General features: G+C 42.9%; 1 protein-coding gene across 1 annotated transcript in view; it reads right to left on the bottom strand.

Annotated features, from left to right (window-relative positions):
- The window catches only part of TMEM132D (transmembrane protein 132D), an 825,236-nt gene that overhangs the window by 244,210 nt on the left and 555,613 nt on the right, over window positions 1-25,413 (bottom strand). Inside the window, exon 4 of the mRNA XM_003937096.4 lies at window positions 14,756-14,939. Coding sequence (XP_003937145.1) covers window positions 14,756-14,939 — 184 coding nt within the window. The remainder of the gene's footprint in view (window positions 1-14,755; window positions 14,940-25,413) is intronic.

The raw sequence follows: 25,413 nt of genomic DNA, 5'->3' as shown, positions 1-25,413 counted from the left end.
CATATCCCTTAGGTCATAATTTTAACGAATTCTACTGCAGGGCAGCCATTCTGATGTTTAATGATACAGCTACCCATAAGGCATGAAAATGTCCCTTCTTCCCATTCCTATTTATGTTACTCGTGTTTTCACAATTAAAAAAAGCTTAAATGGCAACTTTCCCCATCTTTTCTGATCTCAACATAATATTCTCTGACACACACCATCATTTCATTAGAGAAATTTTTACACATCCACTTGCTATACCCTTGGGGATTCACAGCAAGCTCTGTGAACATACTACAAAGAGAAAAGCACACAGACAAAAAAAAATATCTAAATCACTGCTGGTGAACCAAAAAAATTAAATTGATTCTGAAGGAAAGTGCTGATTCTTTAGGAAAATGTGATTAGAGGTAGCCTGGCCTTGAGCTTAAGATTGTCAAAGAACTCTGTTCGGTGTTTGTTAAATCCTTTTTGATGGGAAGTTCACAGGTATAAAAAAATACATTCCAAAGTTTTAAATCTTAGCTGAAGCCTGATCTTCAATGTTTACTATCACCAGCCAAGCACTCTGATTTAAGTATCAATGACCAGCTACAACTGGACAGGTAGGTATATTGGCTTCATTCAGGGTGGCAGTGCTAGCCACGTCCTCTTGAAGACAGGAGTCTTCCTCCCCTGTCTTGCCACGTGTGTTTTATTAATGAGGAACAGTGGGTAGGACCTTTCTTCACATACCCCTCTGATTTTTCTAGCACATATTCCATAGGAAGTAGGGTTCCTTTTGAAGGTTTTAAGATCTATTTTGTAAATAAATGAAAAGCAGTTACCTCCTTCACCCAAAATTCTATATAACCACACTTGTCCTGTAATTTTTTGGCTGAGGATTTTCTTTTTTTCAGTCTTTAAGTGTTGCCCAGCTTCTGTTCCTTTCTGTTGGAAGCCTGAATTTTTCCAGGAATCCACCTTTTAATGACTGCATTTGGAGGAAGCTGATCTTAGCGAGTAGTGGTGATGGTGTCCCCACGTTTATGATGAGTTTAGGAAGCCTGTCTTGGACTAACCTGGGTATCTAGTGATTACTACCAGTTTAGGGTAGACTGATGGCCTAATTGGACACAGTCTGGATGTTCACATAGCCAGGTGAATTCAGTCTTCAACAGTGGACCAATAAATTCTGATTTCTGCCTAAGCCAGTTTGGTTTGAGTTTGAAAAGTTCCTAACAGATGCAGCATTCTGTCATTTGGTGCCTGCCTGAGAGAAGAGTTCAGGCTCCACACACAGAGCATAGCCATCATTACTTACTATGTAAAATATCATAGATTTATTTCGTCTTTTCATTCCTACAGGACACTGAACATTTAGTTTTTACTTAATTTCCTGAAAAACGTGTAGAAGAAAAACGTGATAATGACTTTAGTGTGTGTGAATATCCCCCCACACACCTTCTTTGGCATTGCTGTAAAGAGCAGCACATGTACTTATTGTAAAGCGGCAGAGTGACACACCCTGTGTGCAGTGTTTCACTTCCACACTCATTACATTTCACATCACCCTGTGAAGTAGAGGTGCCATCATGACCTTCAGTTTGCAGGTGACAAAAGGGAGGTGCAGAAAGGCCATTCACCTTACCCAAAGTCTGCTCAGTTAGACACTTTGAGACGAGGCATCTAAATTCGTTCTACCTGATTCATTCATCCCCAGCACCAGCGTGGTGACTGAGCTTCTATCGCGGGATGGACAACAGTCCAAGTGCTACAAATACAGCACGAACACAACAGGCATGACCCCTATTCTCTTGGGGATTGGATGATGGACAGAAACAAGATACATTAGGTGTAAAGAAACACCACAGGTAAAAGGTAAGTGAGGACAAGGAGATACGGAGCATGACAGGATACTCTTTAGACAGGGTGGTCAGAAAAGGCCTTACCTATGAGGCTGGATTTTGTGCGCCATGGCGTGACCCACACATTATAGAATGCCAAAATAAAATTCACCCTAAAACATGCCAGGTGAAGCTGGGGGGTGCCTGCAAGTTAGGTAGACCCTCAGGTTTCCTGGAATTTTGAGTTGGGCTTTAGGTGGTCTTTCTCGTGAGAAATACAAGTCTCACAGATACACGAGAGTGGACTGGAGGCTTGGCAGCCCACACAAAACCTGAAATATGAATCCCCACACACTCCAGCCTTTGCAAAAGGTGTTTTCACCTTCTAGTACTTGCTGATAAGATTTTAGATGCTACGGCATGAGTCAGACCTTAGAAAGCAAGTCAAGAGGCAAGGAAACACCAGCTCTGAGCACGTGGAGCCTGAGACTTGGTCACAAACATGCCCTTAAACCAATTTCCAGTTCTCCTTCCTGTTCTACCTTCAACTCTTATATGAGTTTAATTCAAAAGTCATTGCTGGCTACAGAGCAAACAAGCCTGACACTGTCCAGTGGATACCACCACAGAAGAAGACGATGAAGTTCACCGGAGAATGTGAGGGGCATGAAGGATGACGCAGGATGGCTGAGCGCCGTGATTGCTGGAGGTCCCCCGGGACTCTGAAAGGATGGAAGGCTGCACCATCCGGAGGGTTCGCTCACAACAGGGATTAACAGGCTCGGGGCTGAGTTATCAAACCTGAAGTGCCTTCAGAATGATCAAGGGAAAATGCAGCTTAAGCCACCTGCTTCGATTAATGCCGTGGACACACACATAAGGTGACGTACAGTCAGAATTCATCTCTTCTCCATGGAAAATACACTTCACAATAACACTACTTTTTTATTTTTAGGGAACTCTTCATTCAAGGAGATAAAAATTTATATCATAATTGGGGATTGTAGGGGAGTATTTTCAATCCCCAAAAGGAGGAACTCAGGCCTGGAGAAACCAAGGCTACACTGATGCTAGACCAGGGATGGGCAAATCAGTCTGCAAAAGCTGTCGCTTCTGTATGTCCTGCAACTACAAATGCTTTATGCATTCAAATAAGTGGTTTAAAAAATCAAAAGAAGTACACTGCTTTGTGACACATGAAATTCATATGTAATTAAAGTTTCAGCTCTCAGAAAGTTTCAGCTTTTTACCAAAACTCAGTTACACCCATTGGCTTATGTGTTTATGGCTGCCTTCCGGCCCCACAGGCAGGTGGAGTCACCACATGGAGACCATGTGGCTTGCCAGGCTGAAAATATTTATTACCTGTCCCTTCACACAGTGTTTGCCAACCCCACTGTTTTCAACTCTTCTATTTGAGCTATTTCTCCTTTTACATAACAAGCATTTATATAACAAATAAAGTAGCACTTACCTTACTGTCCTGAAATAAGAACCACAATTAATATAATCTACCCATACAATTTTTAAAATGCATACAATACAGAATGGGAAAAAAATTTTGCAGTCTACCCATCTGACAAGGGGCTGATATCCAGAATTTACAAAGAACTGAAACAGATCTACAAGAAAAAAACAAACAAGCCCATTCAAAAGTGGGCGAAGGATATAAACAGACACTTTACAAAAGAAGACATACAGGAGGCCAACAAACATCTGAAAAAATGCTCATCATACTGGTCATTAGAGAAATGCAAATCAAAACCACATTGAGATACCATCTCACGCCAGTTAGAATGGCGATCATTAAAAAAAATCTGGAGACAACAGATGCTGGAGAGGATGTGGAGAAATAGGAACACTTTTACACTGTTAGTGGGAGTGTAAATTAGTTCAACCATTGTGGAAGACAGTGTGGCGATTCCTTAAGGACCTAGAAACAGAAATTCCATTTGACCCACAATCCCATTACTGGGTATATATCCAAAGGATTATGAATCATTCTACTATAAGGACACATGCATACAAATGTTCATAGCAGCACTGTTTACAATAGCAAAGACCTGGAACCAACCCAAATGCCCATCAATGATAGACTGGACAGGGTAAATGTGGCACATATACACCATGGGATATTATGCAGCCATCAAAAACAATGAGTTCGTGTCCTTTGTAGGGACATGGATGAACCTGGAAACCATCATTCTCAGCAAACTGACACAGGAGCAGAAAATCAAACACCGCATGTTCTCACTCATAGGCGGGTGTTGAACAATGAGAACACATGGACACAGGGAGGGGAGCATCACACCCTGGGGTCTGTTGGGGGAAATGGGGGAGGGACTGGGGGGGTGGGGAGGTGGGGAGAGATAGCATGGGGAGAAATGCCAGATATAGGTGATGGGGAGGAAGGCAGCAAATGACACTGCCATGTGTGTACCTATGCAGCAATCTTGCATGTTCTTCACATGTACCCCAAAACCTAAAATGCAATGAAAAAAACGCATACAATATTTTCACTGAATTACAAAATATAAAACAAAAAACAGTTTATAAGAAAATCATATGTATTCTAATACATAAATCTGGGGGCAGGCACAGCACTGTAAGCCATAACGGTGCACTCAGATACCTGCACCTTTGGGTAAAGGGCGTGAATGAGACAAATCTAAGTGCAGACTGACACACATGTCTGTGTTGACAACCCAAACATCACAACTGGCACTGCTGCTGTTGCTTAATGAGAGAGTTGACTGACAATAGCAGGTGTTTTTGATGGAGCACAAGGCCATCTGCAAATTTGTTTATGGGGGAAGGAACTTCTATCTGGTCTCCACTCTCCTCTCAGTGCCTTACCTTGGCTGAACCCACGCAGAAGCCAGTGGGCAGGGCAGCCTGTTTGATGTAATCCATAAAGGAAAGACCCCAGGGGCACAAAGCAACATGGAGAAGAACGAACAGTGGGTCCACAAAGCAGGTGGTGAGTATACCCACCACCATTATCTCCGTAAATAACGTGACTTCCCCCGAATCCTTCAAGCCAAACCTTTAGGTATTGTCTAACCTAATAGCCACTAGCACACATTGTTGCTGATGTTAATATTATTTTTTTAATTCACTTATTTAGTTACACAATCCACATTTCTAGAACTCAGTAACCACGAGGCTATGGCCGCCATAGTGAATGGCTTAGATGATAGAATACTTGTATCACCTCAGAGAGTTTCACTAGACGTCTGAGTGAAAACTCTGAGTTTCCCTAGACTAGTCCAGACTCACATTTGCTGCCGCCTGTTCAAACACACTCCATGTCCAGCCAATAAGCAAGTCCTGGTACTAACACTTAGGAAATACATCCTGAGACCTTCCACTTCTCTTCAGTTTCCTCAGCATCACCCTATTCCACGCTGTTGTCCTTTCCACCTGGACCATCAGAGGAGCCTGCAAGTGGTCTTTCTATTTCCAGCGCTGATCTCTCCCTGCAGATCTCACCTCCTCATAGCATTCAGAGTGATATTAAACAATAAATCATGATTGGATCAGATTTAAACATCTTGAACCTGAAATCCTGCTGCATGTACCATGCATGATAGGGTCTCCAGTACCCAGATCCCGCCTACCCTGACCTCATCTCCTGGTATTGTTTCCCCTTAATCCCCCCAGCTGCACTGGACCTTTTTCCATTTGAAAGCACTCAGAGCTGGCCCCTGCTTTGGGCTTTGGCACCCAGTTTTGCCAGCTCCCCTCAGAGCTTCCCAGGCTGGGCCCTTCCTTGAATTACGTCTGAGCTCAAATATCTCTGCAGGGACAACCTAGTCTGAAAGAGCACATCTCCATGAGTCCCCTCCACGACACCCTATTCTGCTTTCTTCCAAGCATGTACTGACTCTGAAATTATCTTGCTCAATGATTTTTGACATATTTCCCAGCTGCTTCCCCTGAGTGGCAAGAGCCTCGCTAAATGTCAAGACAAAGGCAGCCCCCCAGCACATAGTGGGCTCAGGAAGTGCCTTTCAAATAGACGGTGTCTCTGCAGTAGCTCTCAAATGAGTTACATCGTGAGTATTTGCTCACTGATGGCAACTGGTTGTACAATAGCTGGGGCTGTAATAACCACACGGTGAGCCACAAAAGCAGTAACTCTCCTGCATCTGTTTTGTACTATGGGCCTTTAAAAGCACTGAGGTTCAGCCGCCACCGCCATCTCATTATAAATCACCTCTGGAGAGGACTGCTCATTAGGGAACATCAGAGGCAACAGAGTGGGCTGAAAAGAAAAGGCAGTGGCTTTGTGCATAATAAATAATTCATTTTCAGATGACTTTTTCTATTTCAATAAGACTTCTCAATTTTGTATTTTTATGAGTGCGCCTCCTTGCATTTGCATTTTCCAAAGATCTTTTCGCATATGGAACTGATCAACAGCCTACGCTCTGTTTCCGTGTGAGAGGGGTGTAGTGGACTGGTTGTGAGCTTAGACTCTGGAGCTGATCCATCTGGAATCTAATTTCAGCTCAGCTTCTTAGCTGAGTAGCTTGGGGTCATTCTTCAAACTCTGTGTGGCCTCATTCATCTGTGAAATGGGGGTAATAGTCATATCAACTTCACTGGGTCACTGTGGGAATTAAGTTCTTTATGTGTATATATATATGTGAAGTTTCTTACATTTTGAATCAGAGATCCCGCTGCAGGTACCATGGCTGATGGGGTCTTTAGAACCCAGCTCCTGCCTACCCCAGCCTCATCTCCTTGCATCTTCCCCACATATATATGAAGTTCCTAGACCCATACCTGGTACCTAATAAACAGAAAGTATTTGGTGTAATTATTGTGAATGATGTTTAGGGTGCAGTGGCCACTCAACAAACACACAAAGCGAGAAGGTGCTTTAGAGAAGAGATTTTCCTCAAGGGCGATTGCAGGATCTTAATTTGCACTTGGTTGAGAAAGTATAAAAGTGAAAGCCATAGTGTCCTGTGTAGTGTGACTGAATTTTCAGGAAGTCTGAGTAAAACAACAGAGGGTATCTGGTATATTAATTAACAGGCCGACACAGGAAAAGAATGCTATGAACAGTCAAATAAAAAGAGCCAGGAATCTGCTTTTAGGCCAAAAATTAAAAAATATATATCTATTATTCAAGCCAGGAAAGGAAGCTCCCTTCCCTAATTTGACAGCCTTTTCTCAAGTCCTGACCTTAGTGGGTGAGTGTCACCACATATTACCTGTGCTGACTTTCAAAACTGCTGGGAGACAGGTCACCTGGGTTACCATCTCTTTGCAAATGCATGTATATTACAACGAGAGATGAGGCTGTTCTCTTACAAGCCTTGACTGAGCACCTACTATGGGCTGGTCCTGTGCTTTCTGTGGGGTTATATCAGAAGGACAGGGTTTGAGCAGAATCACAGTATTTAAAGGATGTGACACAAACCAAGTGACTATGCCAGGGGAATATATCCAAAGGTTCTGAGGATGAGGGGAGAGCATGGTTGGTGAAAAGGAAGTTCATTTTATTTAAGGAGAGAAACGTACTTGATTCAGTACAGCTTATTTAAAATGCATTTCGTCAGAAGGATTACAATAGTAAAGTTATATGGTTCCAAAAATATGAGTAAGTTTTGTCTGCTGAGATAACAGGAATGGAAATTTTCTACCAAATCAGAGATTTAGGAGAACATGTCTTAATCAGGAAGCTTTAGAAAGGTGCGGGTGAGATTAGGAGGGAAGAGATTCCTTAATGATTACTTTATTGTAATCCCAAGAATCATATGAGGAAAGAACTCAGCATTCAACAAAGTAGGTGGAGGGGCAGGCCAAGAATGTCACCTGGGTTATAGAGCCTCGTACTCATGCAAATGAGAAAACGGCACCTCAGCATGAAATACCACAGGTCAGGAGGGATTCACTGGGGTCCGGCAGCTTCTAGTTTGGAAAAAAAGCTTGGAGGTTGGAGAGGTTTAGGTGGGTGGTGTAGTTTGAGTGTTTCCTCCAAAATCATGTTGAAACCGAATCCCTGATGTGGCAGTATTGAGAGGCGGGTCCTTTAAGATGTGCCTGGGCCATGAGGGCTCTACACCCATGAGTGAATTAATCCATTCGTGGATGAAGTAATCACTCGTGGGTGAATGGATTGATGGGTTATCATGGGAGGGAGACTGGTGGCATTGTAAGAAGAGGCAGAGAGATCAGAGACAGCAAGTTAGCTCGCTCAGCCCCCCACCACACACTGCCCTGCCCCACCCGCCTCGGGACTCTGCAGACAGTCCCCACCCACAGGAAGGCCTCCGCCAGATGCGGCCCCTTGACCTTGGACTTCGCAGCCTCCATAACTTTAGGAAATAATGTTCTGATAAATCACCCAGTTTCAGGCATTCTGCTGTAAGCAACAGAAAACAGACAAATACAGCAGCAATCAAAGAATAAAATGAGACAAGAAAGGACTTTCAGTGCAAATCAGAGGGCCGTACTGAGCTCATGTCCTTCCAAGCTTCTTAGGTAAGGCTCCTGCCTACGATGGCTCCAAACACATGCTCTCAACCAGCAAGAATAACTCAACAGTGTCAGAATCCTCCAGCTGGCCGACTCACTGCCCTCACCGTGTGCAAGGAAAATATGGGTGCAGAGAGTACAGGTGTCAGCATGGGTCCTGTCTGACCACGAGGACCCAGGAAGACACCATGGAGGGTGCAGCATGGGAGGCGGGCTATATTGAGAGAACTGTGACATGCTTTTTGCCTTTCCATCAGAATCACATTTGAGAAAAAGCTCAGAATGTGATACAAAATGCACTTCCTAAAGAGCAATGGCACGTTGGGTTCTTCACGTTTGTTTAAGAGCTCTGGGGTCTTCCCCAGGACCTTCAGGGCGGGGTTTGACAGATGCGCCTGTGTGTATCCCCATGCCATCGTGAGCACTGCTTACCACCACCATCACCAGGTCCCTGGAGGGCTGAGATTCTCCTTTGATTACTTTCAAGGATAACGCAGACAGTGTCTATCCTGACCACGTCTCCGGATTATGTTTTCTCTGAAGTCTCAGATCCATTCTAATACAGTAACTAAAAGTTACTGGTCATAGCTGAGACCAAAGAAACATGAGAAGCTGGTCAAGAGACACACTTGGGAGGGCATGATTTAAAATCCCACAGGAGAGTAGTCATTCGCCTCCATTTCCTGCACTTAACAACAGCAACCACAAGAATAATGCCCAAAGAGCCACTACCTAAGAGGAATAAAACTGTTTGTTTTATTTTACAGTTAAGAGGACTTGTTAATATGTTTTAAAGGGCTAGCTGATAAGGTATTCAAAAATTGATAAAGTGTATATATCAGTGCCATTACCCCTGAACATTGGTGTAAACTCAAAACAATTGTTTTAGCCAAATTCAGGAGGCAGTTAGGAGAGAAGGATGTTGAAGAGCTTTGTGAAATGGGACCTCTCTTTTTGGGAAGCTGTGTCACCACAAAGGGGATTCCAACTTATCTAAGAAGTGCAAACACTAGGCCGGGTGTGGTGGCTCAGGTCCCTCATCCCAGCACTTTGAAAGACAGAGGTGGTTGGATTGCTTGAGGCTAAGAGTTCGAGATCAGCCTGGGCAACATGGAAAAGCCCAGTATCTAGTAAAATATAAAAATGAGCCGGGCATGGTAGTGCCTGCCTGTAATCCCAGCCATCTGGGTGGCTGAGGCTGGCGAATCCCTTGAACCCAGGAGGCAGAGGTCGTAGTGAGCTGAGATCGTGCTACTGCATCCAGCCTGGGTGACAAAGCGAGACTCTGTCTCAAGAAAAAAAGAAAAAATGAAGATCAAACACCATTCTTCAGATTCAGACACTAACGTGGTTACAGATAAACACTTACTAGAATAATGTAATTGCACCTTTAAAGAGTTTTTCTCTCCGAATTTGCCTCCCTAAAAACAAAACCATATTTACTTACAACACAGTGAGACACGATTTCCTGAACCGAAAAACAACGTAATAAATCACATACAAACACGTAACTGGATTAAGAGACTAAAAAGTTTTCAAGACCCTAGACATTAGGGAAGAAAAGGCGAAATACTGAAGAAGACGTCAAGAAAAAAATACAAAATATTGAAAAATATGTGTTTCTAAAAAGTAGTTTTCAATACAAATAATTGACGGCATCTCATCCCAGAGCTTTCCTGGAGATGAAATGACACAGCACACGAAGAATGGAGAGGCCACCGGCTTCAGCCCAGGTAGACCTCAAATCCTTAGTAACAGCACGAAGGTGCTCTGATTACCCTTACTTTCAGCATTATTTTTGAAGACCGGTAATCTACTTACTTAGTTGTGCTGTGTATGAATATTTTACTATTTGGAGATTTTATGCCTTTTCTGTCTTGGATATAATTAGAGAGAGATGAGGGATTTGCATTGTGGAAGAGATCAATGGATTTGACTACATACAAGTTACACAAACAGGCAGAAGTCTGTGGATATCAAAAAGTATGACCAGCAAAGTTAGTCGGCAAATGGTAAATGAGTTAGAGTACCTGCAATATGCCAAGGAAGAGGTTAGGATCACTAATTCATGTAAACAGGAAGGTGGTTACCAGGGTCTGGGGAGAAGGGCTGGGATAATGAGGAATTTACGTTTAGTAGCTATAGAGTTTCAGTGTTGAAAGATGAAAATGTTCTGGAGATCTGTTGCACAACAGTGCAAAAATACTTCACATTACTGAACGATACCCTTAAAATGGTTGAGATGCTAACTTTAATGTTACGTGATTTCTACCACAGTAAAAAAAAAAAAAGATTTATAACAAAGTTATAAGAAGAAATTGAGTTCCCAATGAGCCAAGAAGATGGGCAAAGAACAAATGCTTAATAAGGAAATAAACATGTCATCTAAGAAGGGCCAATTAGAGCAACGCTGAGATATAATTTTTGCTTAATAAACCGTCTGTTTTCTAAATGTTAGTATTTTGTGTTGGTGGAATTGCAGAAAATGGGTATCATTACACATGGCAGGGGGAATTTTAAATTGGTTAAGCTTTCTGGAAGGCAGTTTGGTGAACATCATAAAAAAGTAACACAATATTGAATATCCTTTGATTCAAATTTCTTTCTAACAGTTGACTTGGAGGAATTCATTAGAAATGTGTGCAAAGATTGTTTTACAAAAATATACACCATAAAATCTTTTATAACAAAAAACTTTTAAATTTTCAGCTTGTGTGTTAGTATCATGGAGATATACGGGAACTTCTGTTTGGGCCTAAAACTAGGATGCATCTTTCATGCCTGTCTTTTCTTCACACCTATATCCAATGCATCAGGGAGTCTTACCATCTAAGGCGGATGCTGCTGCTTCACTGCTATTACCTCAGCCTGCTAGGATGCTCCAAGACGGTGGCAGACATTTCCCCACGTGCACTCTTTCCTTCTCTCACTGTTGCAGGCGTGCAGCGGGGCCCCTGGCTCTGGGAAGAGCTCACATTCTCCAGCCTCCCTTGCAGCTAGGCATCAGTGCTTGGCAGAGCTGATGGGGTGGGAGCAGAGCTGGGGTGCTTGGGATGGAGAGGGGCACACTCTCCCCTTTCCACCTTATAAAATATATTATAAAAATTATAAGCCGGGTGAGGTAGCTCACGCCTGTAATCCCAGCACTTTGGTTAACTGAGGCGGGTGAATCACCTCAGGTCAGGAGTTTAAGACCAGCCTGGTTGCACACAGTGAAACCCCATCTCTACTAAAAATACAAAAATTAGCCAGGTGTGGTGGCGTGTGCTGTAATCCCAGGTACTCAGGAGACTGAGACAGGAGAATCGCTTGAACCTGGGAGGCAGAGGTTGCAGTGAGCTGAGATCACACAGCTGCACTCCAGCCTGGGCGACAGAGAGAAACCCTGTCTCAAAAAAAAAATGATAAAAATGTTTTTAAAGAGTAACACAATATGCAAGATTGCATTACCTTTTAAATACTGTTTGCCAAACTGCCTTCCAGAAAGCTTAAGAAATGTGTAATTCCACCTGCTATGTGTAATGATTCCTTTTTCTTCAACTTCACCAACACAGAATATTAAAACACAGAAGGTAGCTGCAATGTGGGAATGGTTATCACTAATTTGGAGTCAGAGTGATTAGGTCAATGTCTTTGGGGGTCACTCAAAACAACAGGATGGAAACGGGCCACACCCTGACCTGCTGGAGCCACCTTACGAAGTCCCAGGCCACTGGCATTGAGACAGGTTATCGAGAGCAGGTTGGCATCAGAAGGTCTTTTTATTCCAGCAGCCAGAACACAGTCCCCTAACACTCAAATGCTCTCTTATCCTCTTGAATTCATTCTCCACGTACAGCCAGAATGATCTTCTGAAAACATAAGTCCTTCCTGCGGCTCCCCTGCAGACCGCCTCATGGCACCCTCCCACTGTACACAAAATCCAGCTCCTCATGCTGGCTTCCCAGCTCCCTGGAGACTCTGAACCCAACTCACTCACTCCCCCCATCCAGGAGGGCTGGCTTTCCTTCTCTTTCTCTTACGTTTCAGGGACATGTGACATCAATCAATCAATCAATCAATCAATGGATGCATGGATATAAAATTTCCTTCACATATCTCTCAGTAAAGGTAGAATGAACAAAAGGAAAGTAATTTAATAATGGCAACCATATCCCCTGCGTGACGACACTCCTTCCCTAACCAAGTCAGTGTTAAAATAAGGCACCTTTCTCCAGGAAGAGAACTCAGAACACTCTCAATACAAAAGGCAGCTCAGACTCTGGCTTTCTACTTACTTCCAGAGGAAGCCACTCAGAGCCCACTGCTAACAACTCAGCACACCAAGTTCTTTTTTTTTTTTTTTTTTTTTTTTTGAGATGAAGTCTCGCTCTGTCACCCAGGCTGATGTGTGGTGGCTCACTGCAACCTCTGCCTACCGGGTTCAAGCCATTCTCCTGCCTCAGCCTCCCGAGTAGCTGGAACTACAGGTGCAGACCACCAGAACCGGCTAATTTTTTCATTTTTAGTAGAGACGGGGTTTTGCCATGTTGGTCAGGCTGGTCTTGAACTCCTGACCTCAAGTGATCTGCCCACCTCGGCCTCCCAAAATGCTGGGATTACGGACACGAGCCACCGCGCCTTGCCTAAGTACACTTTAATTACTGTTTTATCCTTACGACAACATTATAAGTAGGTATTATATCTATAACTCCCTTTACAGATGAGGAAACTGAGGCACAATGAAATTAAGTATGGTTGCACAAATAGCTAGCGGAGACCATAATTTGTTATGCTATTCTTTTTCCTGGGAGGCTCATAATGACCAGTGAAAAATGGAAAACTGGTACTAAGATGAGGGACCTCTCTGAGCCTCAGTTTCCTCACATGGAAATAAAGGAGAATTGCTGCAGATGCTGCTCATTGCCTTAGAGTACCTTTTCTCTTGTTTCCTTGTAACAGAATCTGAGCACTCTTTCATGCTAAAAAAAAAATTAGGTTTCTCAGTCTTCCTTACAATTTGGTGTGGCCATATAACTAAGTTTTGGCGAATTGGATGCAACCAGAAATAGTATGTTGGATTCTTGTAAAGTTCTCCTGAAGAGGAAGAGAGACTGGCCCTGGTTGAACTCCTGCCTTTTTATGTTTGGCTGATCTGCAGAATATAGATGTGATGGCTGGCATCTTGGCAGCTATCTTGGACCATGAGGTAATCATGAGGATGGAATCCATGCACCTGACTACTGAAGTAGAAAGAAAGTTAGGGCCTGGGTCTCAGATATCATGGAACACCAAACCAGCCCTAGACCACTAACCTTAGGAACTTCTTTACATGAAAGAAGAAATTTGTACTTAATTCATAATTAGCCATAGGGTAAGGTAGGGTGCCTGGACAGGGAGCTGTGTTGCTGTCAGCCAAAAGCAGTTCCTAACTGGTGCCCACGCCACGGGGGTCTCCACTGAGACTTTCCTTTCTAGAACATTACATGTGGCATAGCAAGAAAAGGTCTGTAGGATGGGAAATGTTTCAGAGGCTGTTGAAGGACAGGGAGAGGGGCTTTTGTGGGACTGGGGACCCGTATAGGCAACGAAGAACAGGGGGGTTTGGAACAGGCAACAGCAGCATCAGGGCCACGTGAGGCAGGAGGAACGCGGAGGGCAGGGTGCGGGAAACGGCAGACAGCCGGGCCTGGGCTGAGCGCAGCGGAGGAGCTGCTCAGGCTCCTCCGACCACAGGTGCGGAAGGGAGCACATTCCACTCAGCACCTGCCCGAGACACACGGCCTCGCCATTCTCAGTGACAGAACCACTAAGAGCCCAAAATAACACACAAAATAACAACCAGGGAGGTTCGGTGCCTCTGAGATAAAACAGCAAGGACCCTTGTCAACCACAGTGACCCAAACACCTTTACGTTTCCGAATGAACAACACAGTAACCAGGTTAGTGTCACCGGGACGCTGTCCAGGTCGCCTTGGACTGAAAACCTGATTTCTGGTGCTCTTTGAGCGTTGCCTCAGAACACTGGTCAGTATTTCCTAATCGGTGGTCTGGGGTACCAGGCAGGTGTTCGGCAAATGTCTCAGCACCTTTCACTCCCATGCTGGATCTACGTGGACTCCACAGCTGTGTGTGTGAGAGCCACAGGCGTCCACACCATACGCTACGAACACATTTATCAAGGCATCAACAATTTTCATACAACGGCAGACCCAAATCTAATACCTAGAGTTCATTTTCTAAATAATACGTTAAGAAAATTGTTTTATATGTATAAGAATATTCACGCGCGCACACACACACACACACACACACACACACACAATTGGCTATTGGCAGTCAACTTTGTGGTTCCATTTCTCCCTGTCCTGGTTCTTGGCTCCGCTACTTTTCCCGACCCAGCCTGGGTCCCAGGGCGGAGCCTTCCCTTCTCCCGAGTTCAGTCCTAACAGCCCACGGCGGGGCTTCCTTACCATAGCCAGCGGCACTACTCCGATCAGGTCCTTTGGGCTCACATAGATCTTGGACACTCCCAAGTCAGACGTGATCTCTCCGGGGTACTCCACCTGCCAGGTGACCAGCTGTGTGGCTGGCAGGTCGCTGGGCTCTGCCACCTCCACGTCGATCTGCATGACCTCATAGGAGGCGCCATCCCCGCTGGAGAGAAGACACAGAGAAGAAGAGCTTTAAGGGACTGATGAGGAATGACATGCTTGGCTGGGAGCAGGCAGCCCTTGGCCGTTTCTCTCTGGACCTCCACATGTAACCAAGAGCACACATCCCCGTAAAGAGCAATCAGAAGCCGGGCGCGGTGGCTCAAGCCTGTAATCCCAGCACTTTGGGAGTCCGAGGCGGGTGGATCACGAGGTCAAGAGATCGAGACCATCCTGGTCAACATGGTGAAACCCCGTCTCTACTAAAAATACAAAAAAATTAGCTGGACATGGTGGTGCGTGCCTGTAATCCCAGCTACTCAGGAGAACTGAGGCAGGAGAATTGCCTGAACCCAGGAGGCGGAGGTTGCGGTGAGCCGAGATCGCGCCATTGCACTCCAGCCTGGGTAACAAGAGCGAAACTCCGTCTCAAATAATAATAATAATAATAATAATAATAATAATAATAATAAATAAATAAATTAAAAGAGCAATCAGAGATGCCATTCCAAAATAACAAGCCAGCTTTAATATGCTTTGCAGCATTTGCCTGGGCTTAGACACTACTCCAGTTTCCAAAGTCCCTGGGCTGTGGGCTGCTCAGCTGCCCCAGAGCAAGTATCCGCGGATAATCATGGGACACAGTGATTCCATTTCTTAAAGGCTACGCTTCCTTTCCCATTCTCCGTTGGGAGCCCACTTTTCCTCACTCTCACGAATTTCTATGCAACTTCTATCGGATTTTCCAAAGCTACAGCCAGATGGAGTTGGGTGCACAGAATTTTAGGGATGTCTGAGGGTCACATGGCTCTGTTATCTGGCAGCGGTAAGACAGAATTCCAGAGAAACAGGTGAGGTGGGCACGGCACAGCAGGGTCGAGGGGTCGCTGTGATGAACATGGAGAAGGCGCCAGATGTTACATGGAAATGGGAGTCACGGTGATCGACACTAGTTTTTAGACACTCGCTTTTCCTATAAGCATACATGTAGAAACAAGTCCACCTGGGATTTTCTGGATTGTTCTTAGAGGGCTGTAAGCAGTTTAAGTCGCTAGCTGCCTCGTTGTAGTGAGTTTTGGTATAAAGTCTGTTCTTCTATGTGACTGGTAATAAAATGTAACCTTGGTGCCCGCCTCTCCCTGAAGAGTAAATGAACCGGACGTGGGTGAGAATGAACAGAGGAACCCACTGAGGGAGATGCTTTTTAAAGCCTCAGTGGCCAAAGCAACGTCTACCTGCCAGATTTTATACCACTGAGACATGACCACCGAACTCTGACGTTTAGGAGAATAAGGTTTGTCCTTTTCTCTGAAAGGACACGTGGCAGAGCTATGACATTTTTATCACATCACCAAACTCACCTAACTTTATCAGGAAGAAGCTCAGAGAGAAATGGTGAGGCTTCCAGGGAGCCTGATTCTCAGGGAGGGATGAGACGGAAAACTAGATACCAGGAGAGATTCTCATGGACAGAGGAGGAAGGAGGGAAGGGGAGAGAGAGACAGAGAGAGAGAAAGGAGGGAGAAAGAAATGGAAGGAGATAAATAGAAGGGAAAGATAAAAGTGATCACTTGAGATCAGGAGTTCGAGACCAGGTTGGCCAACAGGGCAAAACTCTCTCTCTCCTAATAATACAAATATTAGGCGGGCGTGGTGGCAGGTGCCTATAATCCCAGCTACTCGGGAGGCTGGGGCATGAGAATTGCTTGAACCTGGGAGGCAGAGGTTGCAGTGAGCTGGGATTACACCATTGCACTCCAGCCTGGGCGACAGAATGAAAATGGGTCTTTAAAAAAAAAAAAAGGAAAGAAAGATAGAAAAAGAGGAGGGAGAGGGGAAGGAGAGGAGGGAGGCGCGGGAGAAACGAGATGGGCAGAGCTACCAAAAGCATGAGCCCCAATCGCAGAGGTCAGCCTCCCGCCGACGGAGCAGCTGTCATGGGCTGTGTGCAATGAGGGGAAAAGATGACAGGTGGGTTGGAATCCTGCAAAAACTCACTCCCCTGTGGCTCCTGAAAGAAAGTTGTTTAACTCTTTGAGAAGCAGCTGCTGTGATAAAAAATCATCAACAAATCGCCTAGGGCTTTCTTCTGTGGGCTTTCTTCTCCCACACCTTTCTTTTCCTAAGAAAAGGATGCTGCTGTGTCTTTGAAGTTGCAGGCTGGCATTCTTATTCACGGCTAGAGGGAGCTTGGAATTAAGATGCTGGAACGCACCTTTGTTTTCGTGTTGGAACTTTACAAGAATTTTGGTATGACTCTCCCATGTGATGAATCGAATAATCTCTTTTGTCTGTGCAAGGCCTTGCCTTCTGTTTTTAATTACAAAGAAAGAAATTTATGGAACAGAATAGGATAGTTGCCTTTGAGCTATGAGAAGGCTTGCGTAAGTTTAGCTCCCTGTGCAATAACGTGAGGCTACCCCACAGGTCACATCATACTCTAACCTATTTCCTTCTAGGTTCCCTGGCCTCAAATCAAAACCAACAATCCTTGCTTCCACTGCAAGACTGGGCGTCTCCCACCCCACGGTTTTTACAGTTTGCTTGACAAACAGTTTGTTTGCAAACGGTTTTTGGAGTTTGATTTATCAGAAAAATCTTATAAATCCCTGAATACATTTAAGTTCTTGCCATCCTTAAAGTCTCACCTATAACACAATTCAGTAAATATAATGTAATAAGTGCTCCATTTACTTCATCTCATTTCCCTCTTCCTGTAACCGTATTACTTCATGTAGAGTGAAACACGAAGAAGCCATCGACATTGCCTACTCTACCTACAATTATGCCTACAATTTATGATTGTTCCATAAATTTAGATTTCCCCCTTTTCTTTTTTTTTTATTAAATTTTTTTATTATACTTTAAGTTCTGGGGTACATGTGCAGATTATGTAGGATTGTCACATAGGTATACACGTGCCATGGTGGTTTGCTGCATCCATCACCCCGTCATCTACATTAGGTATTTCTCCTAACATTATCCCTCCCCAATCCCCCCATCCCCTGCCATCCCTCCCCTAGCTCCCCCCAACACCCCCACAGACCCCAGCGTGTGATGCTCCCATCCCTGTGTCTAAGTGTTCTCATTGTTCAACACCCACTTATGAGTGAGAACATGCGGTGTTTGGTTTTCTGTTCTTGTGTCAGTTTGCTGAGATTGATGGTTTCCAGCTTCATCAACACCCCTGCAAAGGACACGAACTCATTCTTTTTATGGCTGCATTGTATTGCATAGTGTATATGTGCTACATTTTCTTTATCCAGTCTATCACTGGTGGGCATTTGGGTTGGTTCTGAGTCTTTGCTATTTTAAACAATGCTGCAATGAACATATGTGTGCATGTGTCTTTATAGTAGAATGATTTATAATCCTTTGGGTATATATCCAGTAATGGGATTGCTGGGTCAAATGGCATTTCTATTTCTAGATCCTTGAAAAATCGCCACACTGTCTCCCACAATAGTTGCACTAATTTACATTGCCACCAACAGTGTAAAAGTGTTCCTATTTCTCCACATCCTCTCCAGCATCTGTTATCTCCAGATTTTTTAATGATCGCCATTCGAACTGGCATGAGATGGTATCTCAATGTGGTTTTGATTTGCATTTCTCTAATGACCAGTGATGATGAGCATTTTTTCATGTTTGTTGGCTGCATAAATATCTTCTTTTGAAAAGTGTCTATTCATATCCTTCACCTACTTTTTGATGGTTTTTTTTTTTTTCTTGTACATTTGTTTAAGTTCTCTGTAGATTCTGGATATTAGCCCTTTGTCAGATGGGTAGATTGCAAAATTTTTTTCCCATTCTGTTGGTTGCCAGTTCACTCTAATGATTGTTTCTTTTGCTATGCAGAAGCTCTGAAGTTTAATTAGATCCCATTTGTCTATTTTGGCTTTTGTTGCCTTTGCTTTTGGTGTTTTAGTCATGAAGTCCCTGCCTATGCCTATGTCCTGAATGGTATTGTCTAGGTTTTCTTCTAGGGTTTTTACGGTGTTAGGTCCTAGGTTTAAATCTTTAATCCATCTGGAGTTAATTTTTATATAAGGTGTAAAGAAGGTGTCCAGTTTCAGCTTTCTGCACATGGCTAGCCAGTTTTCCCAATACCATTTATTAAATAGGAAATCCTTTCCCCATTGCTTGTTTTTGCCAGGTTTGTCAAAGATCGGATGGTTGTACTTGTACGGTATTACTTCTGAGGCCTCTGTTCCGTTCCATTGGTCTCTATCTCTGTTTTGGTACCAGTACCATGCTGTTTTGATTACTGTAGCCTTGTAGTATAGTTTGAAGTCAGGTAGCGTGATGCCTCCAGCTTTGTTTTTTTGCTTAGGATTATCTTGGCTATATGGGCTCTTTTCTGGTTTTATATGAAGTTTAAGGTAGTTTTTACCAGTTCTGTGAAGAAGGTCAATGGTAGCTTGATGGGGACAGCATTTAATCTATAACTTCTATAAATTACTCTGGGCAGTATGGCCATTTTTTTCATGATATTTATTCTTCCTATCCATGAGCATGGAATGTTTTTCCATCTGTTTGTGTCTTCTCTTACTTCCTTCAGCAGTGGTTTATAGTTCTTCTTGAAGAGGTCCTTCACTTCCATTGTTAGTTGTATTCCTAGGTATTTTATTCACTTTGTAGCAATTGTGAATGAGAGCTTGCTCACGATTTGGCCCTCTGTTTGTCTGTTATTGGTGTATAGGAATGCTTGTGATTTTTGTACATTAATTTTGTATTCCAAGACTTTGCTGAAGTTGCTTATCAACTTAAGGAGACTTTGGGCTAAGACAATGGTGTCTTCTAAATATACAATCACGTCATTTGATTTCCTCTTTTCCTAATTCAATACCCTTTGTTTCTTTTTCTTGCTTGATTGCTCTGGCCAGAACTTCCAATACTATGTTGAACAGGAGTGATGAGAGAGGGCACCCTTGTCTTTTGCCAGCTTTCAAAGGGAATGCTTCCCGTTTTTGCCCATTCAGTATGATATTGGCTGTGGGTTTGCCCTAGCTTTTATTGTTTTGAGATACATTCCATGGATACCTAATTTATTATTAAGAGTTTTTAGCATAATTTTGTCAAAGGACTTCTTTGCATCTATTGAGATAATCGTGTGGTTTTTGTCTTTGGTTCTGTTTATGTGATGGATTAAATTTACAGATTTGCATATGTTAAACCAGCCTTGCATCACCAGGATGAAGCCAACTTGATTGTGATGGATAAGCTTTTTGATGTGTTGTTGGATTTGGTTTGCCTGTATTTTAATAAAGATTTTTGCATCACTGTTCAGCATGGATATTGGCCTGAAGTTTTCTTTTTTAGTTGTGTCTCTACCAGGTTTTGGTGTCAGGATGTTAGTCTCATTAAATGAGTTAGGGAGGATTCCCTCTTTGTGTATTGTTTGGAATAGTTTCAGAAGGAATGGTACCAGCTTTTCTTTGTACCTCTGGTAGAATTAGACTGTGAACTTGTCTGGTCCAGGACTTTTTTTGGTTGGTAGGTTATTAATTGCTGCCTCAACCTCAGACCTTGTTATTGGTCTATTCAGGGATTCAACTTCTTCCTGGTTTAGTCTCGGGAGGGTGTAAGTGTCTAGGAATTTATCCATTTCTTCTAGATTTACTGGTTTATGTGCATACAGGTGTTTGCAGTAATCTCTGGTGGTAGTTTGTATTTCTGTGGAATCAGTGGTGAAATCCCCTTTATCCTTTTTTACTGTATCAATTTGATTCTTCTCTCTTTTCTTTAGATCCCTTTTCCTGGTCAAGATGTATAAATAAGGTCTATTTTCAGCCACCTACCCTCTTTATGAAGCAGTGATGAAAATACCCTAAGTTGGGACTTCTTAACCCAGGACTTCATTAACCTTCAGGCAGGTTGTATCTTGAACTTGTGAGAAAACCATTGTATGTGTGGATTTTCTTGAAAGATTCCTTAGTTTGCATGGGTTCCCCAATAGTTCAGATATAGTAGGGTCATGAACCAAGTTCCTGACAATTTTCTTTATAAATTCTGCACTTGGTGATCTCATTGGAATATTTCATCATGTGTATCTTGATGAAATTTGAATTTTAATGCTGTTTTAAAAATATTTTGCACCTAACAGCTTCTTGAACTCTTGCATAGTAGGCAATATTGAACACGTCTTCGTGTTTCACTCTGCAGACAAGGACTGTGCCTTTGCAGTTTGCGGGTTTAATTGTCAGACAGTACATGTCCTGAAAAGAGTGGTCATGTTTATCTTGTTGCGTTTTGTGCTTATGACAGAGTGTAATTCCTGACATTCATCAGACGGGAATCTGATGGATTGTGGGAGATAAATACAGTCCATTCAAGAGAAGTTTATAAAATATATCTGGTTAAAGCAGTGATTTTCCACCTCCCATGCAATTGCCTGGAGGAACTTTACAAATAAATCAATGTTCAGGCATCATCCTTACAGATTTCTGATTATTCCTGATTGGAGCCTGGGTCAGAGGTATTTGAACCAGAGTGACTCTATCTTGAGTGAGGGCTGGGAAATGAGGCTGGGACTTGCTGGGCTGCATTCTCAGAAAATTAGGCATTCTTGGCCTCTAGATGTTTATAGTTAAGGGAACAAATTGATGGCATTTGCTAAACAGACCCAGACTTGGAAGTGTCCTCGTATCCTGATATCTGGAGAACAAAGACATTCCTAATTTTGCTATAAAGTTAATAATATTGCCAGGTGTGGTGGCTCATGCCTGTAATCCTAGCACTTTGGGAGGCTGAGGTGGGTGGATCACTTGAGGTCAGAAGTTCGAGAGCAGCCTGGCCAATGTGGTGAAACCTCATCTCTACTAAACAAAACAAAACAAAACAAAACAAAAACAAAAACAAAAACAAAATTTAGCCTGGTGTGGTGGCATGTGCCTGTAATCCCAGCTACTGGGGAGACTGAGGCAGAAGAATTGCTTGAGCCCAGGAGACAGAGGTTGGAGTGAGCTGAGATCATGCCACTGGCCTTGAGCCAGGGTGATAGAGTGAGATCCTATCTCAAAAACAAAAAAATTAAAGATAATAACATTGATTCTTGCAAATATAGTAATTAAGAAAATTAATCCTTTATCACAAACTTTTGTAGCAGAGCGCATCTCCCCATAAATACCAGCATTGCACCTGGGGTGGACAGGTTCCTCCTCTTACTTTTGGGAGTGTCCTACTCTGTCCATGGAGTAGCTGTCCTTTCACCACTGTACTTTCTTAATAAGCTTGCTTTTGCTTTGCACTGTGGACTTGCCCTGAATTCCTTCTTGTGCAAGATCTAAGAACCTCTCTTGGGATCTGGATTGGGACCTCTTTCCTGTAACATGTTTCTGGTGACCACAGACAGGCTACGGTGCAGAAACCCTGACCCAGCAACTACCTTTGGGTAAGTATGGGGTCCTGTAACATATTTCTGGCAAACCTCAAGTGGATGATACTGAAGAGACCTCCAACCCAAAGGAAAATCATCTGCATGCACCAACTGGCTAACTTAGGGTAAGTGGGGTGCACATACCTGGTAAACAATGGGATTGGGTTAGAGGCCCAACTTAGGGGAGTTACAGTCTCTCCAAGAGAGAGTGGGTTAGAGGCCCCTCTTAATAAAAGGCAAGGACACCTGACCAACCTTCGGTTCGAGGCCCAACCTTGGGTTAGGGCCCAACTTAGTTCCTTCTAAGTTTTAAGGGGTTAGAGGCCCTTCTCAGTAAAGGCCCTCTTGGCTAAGAGCAGGTTTGGCACTGCAGGCTATGCTCTTCATATGAATCCACCTTTTCCTCCCTGCTGCGTGATCGAGTTTCTTGGTTGCTGTCTCTGCTTTATTGTCATTTTCAGGAAACTTCACCGGGTCTTAGAGATTTTAACTTACTCTTTTCCTACACGCCTCCCGATTTCCGTCCTTCTGCTTGTGAAACGTGGGAGTGAAAAGCATTGATGGCTCTGTCTCTAAAATTTCTGATTGAGATTTGGTATCTAACAGCTACGAGCAATAAGACTAGATAGATGTGGTTATGCGTCGTTGCCTTTATGCTGACGAGGTGTGATGGAGAAGCACCAGGAAGGAAAGCAGGGGACTCTCCTCTTTGCTGTTTTGTTTCATCTTGCACACTAAAAAAAAACTTCTTTCCTTTCTTGGATTCAGGCAAACCGGCTTTGTTTGTCCATTGTTGCCTAGAACCCGCTTACTCTGGTCCTTCTCATCTAAATCCTCTTCATTTCCTTTCCTTATTTGACATTTTTGTTGAAGTCCATGTTGTGATTAATCTAAGATTCACGGCTCAGCTCACATACGTTATTTAGATAATGTGAATAAGAGAATTCAGTTTTTGGCAGGGATCCCCTCATTAATGCTGCTGGCCTTTAAATCCTCTCTTTCCCTTTTTAGTGGAACCTGGCCAGTGGCAATACGATCCCGCAGCTTTGGAAATTTTCTTTCAGCATCACCTGCCTCCTTCATGAGAGCCATGGCATCAATTCCAAAGAACTCACCACTAGGATGTATTCTTGAACACTGGGACAAGTTTCAACTGAATAGGCTCAAGAAGAGAAAACTGGTGTCTCTATGTAATATAATAGTATTTGGCTTCAGTATTATTTGGAAAACCAAGAGAAATGGCCTCCTACTGGAACTATGGCCTTTAAGACTATACTTCAAGTCAATTTGTTTTGTAAGCGGGATGGAAAATAAGACGAAATAGCGTATGTTCAAGCATTTTTGCTGCTCAGTCAGGATAAAACCCTACAGCAGGCATGTGCATGTTTGATGACAGGAAAAGCAGAAAAAGAGCCAGACACAGTCCTGCTTATGTGATGGATTATATTTATTGATTTGCATATGTTGAACCAGCCTTGCATCCTAGCAATGAAGCTGACTTGATCGTGGTGGATAAGCTTTTTGAAGTGCTGCTGGATTCAGTTTGCCAGTATTTTATTGAGGATTTTTGCATTGATGTTCATTGTGGATATTGGACTGAAATTTTCTTTTGTTATGTCTCTGCCAGGTTTTGGTATCAAGGATGATGCTGGCCTTATTAAATAAATTAGGGAGGAGTCCTTCTCTTTGGATTGTTTGGAATAGTTTCAGAAGGAATGGTACCACCTTCTTTTTGTACCTCTGGTAGAATTTGGCTGTGACTCTGTCTAGTCCTGAGCTTTTTTTGGTTGGTAGGCTATTAATTACTGCCTCAGTTTCAGAACTTGTTATTGGTCTATTCAGGGATTTGACTTCTTCCTGGTTTAGTCTTGGGAGGGTGTATGTGTCCAGGAATGTATCCATTTCTTCTAGATTTTCTAGTTTATTCGTGTAGAGGTGTTTCTAGTATTTTCTGATGATAGTTTGTATTTCTGTGAAATCGGTGGTGATATCCCTTTTATCATTTTTTTGTCGTGTCTATTTGATTCTCTTTTTTCTTATTAGTCTGGCTAGCAGTCTATCTATTTTGTTAATCTTTTCAAAAAATCACCTCCTGGATTCACTGATTTTTTTAAGGGTTTTTCATGACTCTATCTCCTTTGGTTCTGCTTTGTTCTTATTTCTTGTCTTCTGCTGGCTTTTAAATTTGTTTTCTCTTGCTTCTCTAGTTCTTTTCATTGTGATGTTAGGGTGTCAATTTTAGATCTTAACATATCTCAAAATAGTAAGAGCTATTTATGACAAACTCATAGCCAATATCATACCGAATATGCAAAAGCTGGAAATATTCCCTTTGAAAACCAACACAAGACAAGGATGCCCTCTCTCACCACTCCTATTCAACATAGTATTGGAAGGTCTGGCCAGGGCAATCAGCCAAGGGAAAGAAACAAAGGGGTTTCAAATCGGAGAAGAGGAAGTCGAATTGTTTCTATGCAGATGATAGGATTGGATATTTAGAAAACGCCATCATCTCAGCCCAAAAACTTTTCAAGCTGATAAGCAACTTCAGCAAAGTCTCAGGATAGAAAATCAATGTGCAAATATCACAAGCATTCCTATGCACCAGTAATAGATAAGCAGAGAGCCAAGTCATGAATGAACTCCCATTCACAATTGCTATAAAGAAAATAAACTACTAGGAATACAACTTACAAAGGATATGAAGGACTTCTTCAAGGAAGACTACAAACTACTGCTCAAGAAAATAAGAGAGGACACAAGCAAATGAAAAAACATTCCATCCTCATAGATAGGAAGAATGAATATTGTGAAAATGGCCATACTGCTCAAAGTAATTCATAGATTCAATGCTATTCCCATCAAGCTACCACTGATTTTCTTCACAGAACTAGACAAAATTATTTTAAATTTCATATGGAGCCAAAAAAGAGTCTGTATAGCCAAGACGATCCTAAGCAAAAAGAACAAAGCTGGAGGCATCATGCTGCCTGACTTCAAACTATACTACAAGGCTATAGTAACCAAAACAACAAGGTACCAGTACCAAAACAGATATATAGACCAATGGAACAGAACAGAGGCCTCAGAAATAACACCA

This window comes from Saimiri boliviensis, chromosome 7 (genome assembly GCF_048565385.1).
Source record: "Saimiri boliviensis isolate mSaiBol1 chromosome 7, mSaiBol1.pri, whole genome shotgun sequence".
Classification (NCBI taxonomy): domain Eukaryota; kingdom Metazoa; phylum Chordata; class Mammalia; order Primates; family Cebidae; genus Saimiri; species Saimiri boliviensis.
The sequence above is the reverse complement of the archived record's forward strand: the minus strand, read 5'-3'. Positions and strand labels throughout refer to the sequence as shown.